The sequence below is a fragment of the Myzus persicae genome, unplaced genomic scaffold (assembly GCF_001856785.1).
Source record: "Myzus persicae strain clone G006 unplaced genomic scaffold, MPER_G0061.0, whole genome shotgun sequence".
NCBI classification, from domain to species: domain Eukaryota; kingdom Metazoa; phylum Arthropoda; class Insecta; order Hemiptera; family Aphididae; genus Myzus; species Myzus persicae.
Window position 1 is genome coordinate 21,231 of NW_019104156.1, and position 10,005 is coordinate 31,235.

Consider the following 10,005-nt stretch of genomic DNA (forward strand, 5'->3'; position numbering starts at 1 on the left):
TTATACAGTTTACGCTGTTATCTATAGTCTATACACATAATATAAAATAATAGATCATTTTATATTTATTTAGTCAAACACTTAGGCAAATAGCAAGCAAAATCCTTCTTGACTTATTTAGCTATTTTTTTTATTCCACGTGTAGAACTGTATAAGCTGGATCATCTATACCATACCACCTTAAAGAACAAATTAAATATTTGTATACATTGTTATCTATAGATGTACTGATTAAAAGAAATATAAATAAATATACAAAATATAAAGCATATACACACAGGTAATTTTATTAAATAAATAGGTACATGCATTTTCTAAAAATTATTTATAAAACAATAAATTAAATTCACTTTTAACCTCAATTACTTTTCAATATCAAAATAAATAAAAAAATGTACTAAAATTAATTTTGCTTATATTAAAAAATGAATACAAATTAAAAACACAAAAAAATAAACATCTTCTATTTAACTACTTGTATAGTATAAAGGTTGTTAAAATATACATTTAATCTTTAGATAAACATTAAAGAAAAGTATTTATTTTTAAAAGTAAGTATAATTTTTTTAATTAAAATTTGAGTATAAATTGATCAGATGGCAAAAAATCTGATTTATTGGTTTGCATATAATCATTAGATGAATTGGATGTTGTTCTGTTTATAGATGTATTTTTTTTAGTATTAATTTTTTTAAACGTTTCACTTTGAAGCATACAATTTCCTAAAATGTTGATGCGACATTATTAGTTTATTACCTATTATGTAATTTACCCAATTTTAATTTTATAAAAATAATGGCCATTAGTTGGTTACATGGGTTAATAAAATATAATTCAACCATGATTATAAAATATGGGGTATTAAATAGGTAACCAATTATTTTGTTTCAACATTTATATTGTTTATTATTTCTTATTTAAAACTTATTATCAGTCAACTATTTTATTTTTGCAATGTATTGGTAATCCATAGTCAAAAAAATAATTTAAAATTTCAATGAAATATTAAGATATAAATATACTTTGCTAATAATTACACACAACTGACCAGATTGCTGTGGTGTTTCTAATCCTTGGAAACTTGATACAGGAGTTAAATCTAAATCACCTGCAATTTTGTAACAATTTGTTTTTTTTACTTTTTAAAATAACATTTAAATAAACAACAGATACAGTAATAACTTACTGTCAAAATAGTTTGAAAAATCGAATTGTATATTATTCTGATATTGACTAATATCATGAGTATTTCCATATGATTCAGATAAGTCAGACTCCTAAAAAAAAAAAAACGTTTAGTTGATAAAAAATTAATTGGTTAATTTACTTACACAGAAACTACTATTTGCACTATTTTGAGACATCGAATCTGAGCAAAAATTCCAAAATGCATCTATTTAAATAAAAAAATAATTATATGATTTTTTTTCAAATTCACTTATTGTTTTCCTTCGTTGAATAATAACTAATAAATAGTTGATTAAAAAAGTATTTTAATTATTATCGGAAATTTACTTTTAAATTAAAATACAGTATGTTGCTTATAAAAAAACAAAGCAGGATTGTACAGTTCAACTTTTCAAATAGTTGATAAAATAACTATTTAAAAATCAAGTAGGTAATTTTTATAATTACTAATTACCTAGATTCAAGACTATTTTTGTCAAAAATTAACTTGTCTCATGTATAATATGATTAATATTAAAATAGACATTGCATTGCAATATTGTACATAGGTACCAAACCTCATCAGTTATAAGTAGGGTTCGGATTTAAATGCCCTTTCAAAAAATGCATTTATGACCTAAAAACTCTAAAAAATGCATTATTTATTAAATAAATTTAAATTAAATAATTATTAAAAAATGATGAAAAAAAAATTATATTTCATTACAATGTACAAAAAAAAAATTAAATTACATTTGTATTGCATTGTACAATAAGAATTTTTTTAATGTTTTGGAATTTAAATGATCGACGGTTGTCTGCCAATAAGTCTATATATATTGAAAATGACCTCTCTACATCAACTGAGGTGATAGGAGCAAACTTTAAAAATTTCAATTCGTTAGGTTTTAAGTCTTCTGGAATAATATCTTCTTCTCCTTCTAATATTTGACATATTTTTTTTATTTGGTTAAAGCCTTTATTTTTATTTAAAACGTTGTCAAATTTAAAATTTACGTTTATTCCAATTTAACTTGGTGATTTTCTAATAATATTTTTAATCATAGCTATAATATTTATAGACTCTGTTAACGCTAATCTTGATGTTTCTAGCTTAGTTATAGCAAATGGAAGGCTACTAAAGTTTGATTTAATGTATATTAATTTATTCTTTAAATTTAAATCTCCACTAAGTAATTGTTGACATTTCGCAATTGAAATTGCATCTCCTTTATCAAATATAATGGCTTCAATAATCGGAAAATTGTACCCGTATTTCTAACGATACTCAATGTAAACCATGTGCCAAACAAGTAACATGGACCATTTTGGAATACAAGGAACTTAAAGATTGTCCAGCTTTGACCATATATGGAGCTGCGTCACTCAAAAAAAGTAATACCTTATCATGTTTTATTCCTGTTGGCCACAAAATTAAAAGAGATCTATCAAATAATTTTGCGATTGTACTATGGTTCGCTTTTTCTAAAACATCGCTATTTAGTAAAACTGCTTTTCCGGGCGTATCTACTTCTACAGTTCCAACTACAACGTATGCTACGTAACGCCCTTCTACATCAGTTGTTTCGTCTATAGAGATTCAAATATTTTTATTTTGTATATATTGTCTAATTTTTATAAGTGTGTTTTCATAGATTTGACAAGTGTAATTTTTTCTTAGTGTAGATTTCTCTGGTATTTTTTTATTTGTATATTTTTCTAAAAATTCGCGAAAAGTTGTCTTTTTGTCAGCGGCAACTTTCACCTCACATATTTTACAAAATAAAATTTGACCATCCGTAGAAAATATACTACTACCATATTCTTTTACGTATCCACGAAGTCGGCCCGAACATGGCATCTTTACTTTAGGGATTTCAATTTTTGTTTATACAAATATAAAATGCGAATTAAATAATATACGTAAAATGTGAAATACACCTGTAGTAAGTACCTACGACGTAATACGCAATACGACTGAAAGCGTCCGACAATCGGCCACGCGCACCACCAATATAATAGTATAGCTCAATAAGGAAATACTCCGATAAAAGTTTAGTTGTGTGCAATAGAATTGGCTAATTGGATGGTGTGACATAAAGATTGTAAAAACCGGAAAACCTGATGTTAAATTAGTTTAAATAGTTCAAAATGAAAATAATTTATATTACGTATAGTACTAAACTACTATGTAGTACTTATATTTCAATGAGGTCAATTTTTTTAGTCATAATACGTCAAATAGGTCAAAAATGTCTTAAAAATTAAAAAATGCATTAAAACCATCAAAAAATGCCCAAAAAATGTATTGTGGTTAGATCGTGGAGTACTTGAAACATATTTGTAGCTTGGAAAGCATCGCGTAAGATATCCCAAAAAAAAAGATGCAAATTCATGGAAATCCGAGCCCTATTATAAGTTACTGAATAATTAGAATCTCAGAAGACATATTAATATAATAGTATACAGAAAAAAATGGACTAATAGTATGGTAAATAAGACTATTTTTACAGACCAGAAACATCTCTATTTGGCTCAAGAGATGCATTTGCATTTAATTGTGATAAATCATTAAAAATGTTGACATTGTCAGAATTAAGATTCTTTACATTTGACTGTTCAATAGATTTTAAAGAATTTAATTTCTGTGGATGGTCCTTATTTGTCAGACAACTCAATCCTTTAACTTTTTCTTGATTAAAATTGTTATCCATATGAATATCCTGAAAAGAAACATTAATAATTGTAATATACCTACAATTAAGATACAATAAATTGATAAAAAAAAATATACATATATATATATTAATTAAAACTTATAATATGCCAATTCGGCTAGTTAATTTATCTATCTATAAATTCCAAAAGAAAAAATTAATTATAAAAAAATTAATGTATTATGGTAGTAATAGTCTATGCACTAAGGATAAATAAAAATAAAAATAGGTACACATTTTTGTTGAAAGGTTTAACATATCATTTTTAAAAAATATTTCCTAATATTTGAATCAGTCTTTTGAGAAACCCAACTTATCCACCATCAAAAATTGTTTTTAATAGCATCAACAATTGTAGAAACCAATGAACCCTATTAGTCTAGACTCTAGATCATGTTATTTCAATTTTTTTTAAATATTTTCTTAGACTGCTGATTAATTCATAAACACAATTTTTAAATGATCTTAAAATTCTTTTAATATTGTTACTATATTTTCTATATTAATACCAACCTTTCATAATACCATTAAATATATACAGTATAATAAATTGGTATAATAAATCTAAAATTAACAGACAATTAGCTAATAGATGTTACTCCAGTTAATTATATTCGGCTTAGCTTTATAACAATATCATCACCGATTAGTGATTACCCACAATTGAAATTAACATTAAGGTATGCCAGTTATTCAAATTAAAATATACCTTATTTGCCTTCATTTTACTTGGTTGAATAATTGTTGAATTTATTTTATCTTTATTTTGTAAAGGATTATATGGTTTTTTAAATTCAAAATCTGACTGAACATCAATAGTTTTACGTTTAATAGTATGGGTATTTAGATCACCATCATTTATATTATGGTTTTTTGTAGATTGAATAGTACTCTCGTCCACGTTATGAATATTTTTTAATTGTGCAGAATTGTTATTAATATTTTCATTGGCTTCTACTATAAATGTGTTTATGTTTTTGCAAGCATCTACATTTTTATCACTTGTATCCAGTGATATCTTATCTTCAGAAAATGAATGAAAAGTCACATTTTTTTTTGGTTTGTTATTTAATTTTGAATCCTCAATATCTATATCATCATCATCATCATAAATAAAATCGGGATGATTAATATTTCTAGAATAATTGAAATTAGGTTTTAGATCTTGGCCCAAAGAATTCAGTTTTAAATCAAATATTTTGGATTCAAATTTGCTAGGAGCATGTGACCAAAATGATACTTTATTGATTTTCTGAAAACCAAATATAATAATATAAGCATAGTAACAATTAGTTTAAAAAATTTTTATTTGTTTTTACATTTTTTTGAGATTCAAGTAGTGCATTTTTTAAATAACATTTCTCATTATATTCTGTTTTCAGTTTCCTAAAATATAATTATACCATGGCATAATAATTAATATACAAGTATAATAGGTATACCAGCTCTGGCCTAGCTGAATATCTAAAATAATCATTATTTTATTTCAAAATCAAGAAATGTTGAAAAAAAAATTTACCTTAATAGAGTTTTACAGTTTTCTTCTTTTTTATTTAAAGATATCATTTCGACATAGACTTTGGCATATTGTACAATAATATGATTCTGTTTTTCATCTGCAATAGTATAACTTTATTGAGTAAAACAATTACTTAGCTAATACATACAATTATTAGTACTTTCTACCAGGCTATATTTTTATTGAAATAAAAAACTGTATCTATTTTTAGGAGAATTAAATACTTAGCAGTAAATTGTTTTGACTATAAAAATACAATGCAATGTGATTACCATTTTCTTTTGTAGCTACATCAATCTTTTTAACTAAATTCTGCAAGGTTAGAAGCACCTCTTCATATTCTAATTTTGTGTTCTTTAGTTCAGAATCAGCAATTTTTAATAATTTAACCTCAGGTATATTATTAAGTCGTTCCTAAACAGTTATTTAAACATGTATTTTCTAATTATGGAAACTTGAATCTAATATCCTTACATTTAAATAATTTTTTGAAAATGTATTCCTAAAATAATTCTATAGGTACATAATAAATTGTGATTTTTTGTTGTTGTGTTTGTAACCCGATAGGATAACGCTTATATGAAAGACAATTTTAGGGGAAATCCACCGGAAAAGTAGGAAACCTGGGTGGCAAAAATTCAATAGTGGAGCCTTCTATTCAGCAAAAAATAAACTAAACAATAGCTAATTTTTCATATGTTTCCTGAGAACCTACATGCACATTATAAACAAGAACTCATTTAACATGTTAATAAAACATTTGTGATTAAGTACTCACCTCACAGGGTCTACTACAATCCACCACAGGTGGATTGCCTACCAGTAAATACACTGCTCGCATAATCACTCACCAAAAATAATAATATAAATATAATAAATAATGTAATATTATAATTGAATGTGTCCTGACTGACTGACAGTTTAAAGTAGCCTAAATAATAATAAGTTGGAGCTTGAAATTGATGATGTACATAGGCATATAGAAAGCATTCTAGTTTATGAAATTTTTTAAGTTTCGAACACCATTACAATAATGAATTGAACAAAGTTTATACCATACCTAAGCATTTTTAACAGGCAACAAAATCTTGACATGGGTGGGACAGCTAGTATTATATAAGATTACTAATAAATCAATTCGGTAGGTAATTAAATAAGATAATATACCTACTTTGTAGAATTTTCATAAACTAAACATTTTTATATTATTTTTATACAAGAGCGTGCATTATTAACAGACACAACTTGTTTCATAATATGGTTATCATAAACAATCATTAAGAATACAATATTATTTTTTGTTAAATATTTTAAGTTCAAGTTTATGGAGATGTATTGTTCTTTGGTATTTTAAAAAGTTTTTAGGATAATGATTGGTTTAATTAAATCTGTTTAAGTTTTTGATCAAATATTGTAAGTGTGCGAAATTACAAGTTCAATAAAGAGTCATATTTTTTTTTTATATAAAATATCAATGAAAATTAAATTTCTAACCTCTTCTTTTTGCCATAATTCCATTCTTATAAATAGCTGTAATTCATATTCACATTTTGATTTATTTACTGCAAATTTTTTCTTTTCGTATTGAACTTCAAGATGAGCTAATGTTTCATTTAGAGAGATAGTAATGTTGTCAATACTAAAAAATTTAATCAAGCAGAAAAAAAATTCTGATTATAAAAGTGAAAATATATTTTTAATAACAATTAAATAGGTATGTAAGATATCAAATTATTTATAAATAAGTAAGATATCAAATTAATTATAAATATATATATTTATGTAATATTATGTTAAGAAGTACCTCACTATATTTTCTCTGACTTCATTTATTCTTGTTTTAGTGTCATTCAGTTGTTTTTCAATCCATTCATTTTCAAAAGTGACTTGTTTAATAGATTGTTTGATTTCTTCAATACTTTTTACTTTTACTAAAATATGTAATTTAGGTTAGGTGAAAACGGTACAATTGATTTTATGTTAATAGCGGTTTTTGAGTCAAAAATTATTAATGTATTGGTAGATATGTTACGGGCAAAGTAGAAAATTCGGACAATGTATACAATGCCCAGGCATTGTATACAATGACCGGTCATTGTATACAATGTCCGAGGTATATTGGGCAATGTAAATTGTGAAGTATTTATACAAATAATCTACATAATATTATTATACCTAATCAATGATATTATATACTAATTTAATTATACTCGTTTATACGGTTATTTATATAAGAGTATTACAATTTTTTTTAAATTAATTACATTTTAAATGTATTTAAAGGTAATGAAATAAAATATTATGTGCATAATGTTCAGTAATATGATATTATACATGAAGTTCATTAGTCAATTGGACATGGAGGTAGAAATATAATGGAACACGAGATTAATAAAAAGTACAAAAATATAACAAGAGATGTAATAAAGTTATACTTAAATAATTGCGAATCGTGTAAAAAGAAGGGAAGTACAGCTAAAAAAGGGTTGGTTGTAAACCCAATCATATCTTCTGAAATGAATTCTCGCTGTCAAATTGACTTGATCGACATGCAAGCACAATCAGATGGCGATTATAAGTTCATATTAGTTAATTAGTTTATCAGGATCATCTAACAAAATATATTATGCAGATTATTTGTATAAATACTTCACAATTTACATTGCCCAATATACCTCGGACATTGTATACAATACCCGGTCACTGTATACAATACCCGGTCACTGTATACAATGGCCGGGCATCGTATACATTGTCCGAATTTTCCACTTTGCCCGTAACAGATATATACCCAATAGAATAATAGATGCTTGATAATTCAATACATTAGAGGGACTTTTAGATAACTTTAGATTACTAAGGTTTAACCAAATAGAGGGAACAAAACTGAGTTAGAGAGACTTATAAAAAGTAAATACATTGATACCTATTGTATGAATATAATGTAAAATAATAATAATTATATTATATTATATTACTCAAAACTAAATATACATTTAAATAAATATATTTTTCTTATATATAGATAGATTTTTTTATGGACAATTTGTACCTACTACCTATGAATTAATTGTATACTTAGTATCCATTGTTTGTTTTATTAGTGTATTCATATATATCTAGCGGTATAAATAGATTAAACATACTACACAAGTATTAGAGGCGGGTCAAACCGTCAAACTGTTGAGAGTTCAAAAAATTGAACCTACTTAACCAAACTCTAATAAAGTTTTAAATTTAATAATTAAAAATTGGAACATGTCATAGGTTTTGAACAAAATGTTTTATATTTTAGTTAAACATAAAGTTAAAAAATTTGATTCATGTTTATTTTAAAAGCTCGGTTAGAATTCAGTTGTGTTCTAAACCAAATGTTTGGTATGGTTTCTGTTTGAGTTAGGCGATTTAAAACATTCAATTCCTTATGTTACAACTTAAAACTTACAACTTACAAATAATATCTTTTGTATTAATATGTCAATACCTATTATTAGTCATTTTTTAATCACATAAAAAAATTAAATTAATCTAAGGATTAATTTAATTTGTAAGAGCAAAATTTTAAATTTTATACAATAAATGAAAAATAATACTTACAACGGCACTTTTCTTCAACTCTCCAAAGTTCAATACTACTTTCATAAAATGTCAAATTCAACCGGCTTAGATCATTGATCATCCTTGAATCATTTTCTTCATTACCTGACATTATTTTATAAGAGTTTGAACTGAATTTGAAATTAATAATAACAGACCACCTATAATAATACAAAGTAAATGATAGAATATTATAAACCATTCAAAAATAAATGGTAAAATAAAGAATGTTTGAGTACTTACTACTTAAGAACCTACAATTTAACAGTAAATGTAAATTGTACTTAAAATAAGTTACCTATTATTTTTGTAGGCTGTCGATACTAAATACCAATAGGCAACAATTAACTGCCTACAACTTACTATTTGGCAGTAATAATTAACGTCCTGCACTTTTGCTGTTAAATCGTCAAATGCTATAATCCAGTACTTACATAGTTTTTATAAACTATAAAAGAAAAAAAATTAAAGAAGTAAGAACTAAGAACCAAGAAGTAATAACAAAACAAATTGTAGCGCTTTCACGCCGATCACCACCATTTACCGGATTGTGACCGACGTTGTTGTAAGCACGGTATAATATTAATTATTAACCGGTTACCGAATACCTATACAGGCTGAAATCTTTGCCACCTCCGCCAAATAATTTTAAGCGGGAGCCGGGAAGCGAAAACTGGGTACTTTCAGTGTGACCTTAATATGAAAAATAAATTTTTGTTCTATGTGCACTGTACAATATTTATGGATTATTTTTAGGAAATAAACCACGAAGTTAATAATAAATATCACCGAATTAATAATTCTAATTGTTATAACAATTGAAGTGTTTCTGGATCTCCTCCCGTTTTTAAAAGAGCTTGTTCTTGTAGAATAATTGCTTATTTACACTTGGGTTTAATATTGTTACAACATTTTTTTTCAGTTATTTACGTTTCTCTTGTAGATGAGTAAAATAATCTTTTCGCAATTATCACCAACAACAATTAGGTAGGTACGCCACAAGCA

General features: G+C 25.5%; 1 protein-coding gene across 2 annotated transcripts; it reads right to left on the minus strand.

Annotated features, from left to right (window-relative positions):
• Window positions 1–469: 469 nt before the first annotated feature.
• On the minus strand, window positions 470–9,623 carry LOC111039455 (putative uncharacterized protein DDB_G0282133). Of its 2 annotated transcripts, none has more exons than XM_022322987.1 (13): window positions 9,299–9,623; window positions 9,001–9,161; window positions 7,208–7,334; window positions 6,898–7,042; window positions 5,676–5,817; window positions 5,404–5,500; window positions 5,204–5,270; window positions 4,594–5,136; window positions 3,683–3,890; window positions 1,332–1,393; window positions 1,187–1,277; window positions 1,049–1,108; window positions 470–722 (listed from the first exon to the last, which is right to left on the minus strand). In XM_022322987.1, exons 2-13 carry the CDS (start codon window positions 9,110–9,112, stop codon window positions 571–573), a joined length of 1,806 nt encoding a protein of 601 aa, XP_022178679.1. In that variant the 5' UTR covers window positions 9,113–9,161; window positions 9,299–9,623; the 3' UTR covers window positions 470–570. The 2 variants fall into 2 exon arrangements, with proteins under 2 accessions (XP_022178679.1, XP_022178678.1); XM_022322986.1 differs by having other exon boundaries at window positions 9,244–9,623.
• Window positions 9,624–10,005: the final 382 nt, after the last annotated feature.

Coding starts and splice junctions, on each gene's coding strand:
- LOC111039455 (XM_022322987.1), bottom strand. CDS start 9,112: ATGTCAGGTAATGAAGAAAATGATTCAAGGATGATCAATGATCTAAGC. Junction 1,109..1,186: donor TTTTTCAAACTATTTTGACA/GTAAGTTATTAC, acceptor ACAAAATTGCAG/GTGATTTAGATTTAACTCCT. Junction 723..1,048: donor AGAAACACCACAGCAATCTG/GTCAGTTGTGTG, acceptor TCAACATTTTAG/GAAATTGTATGCTTCAAAGT.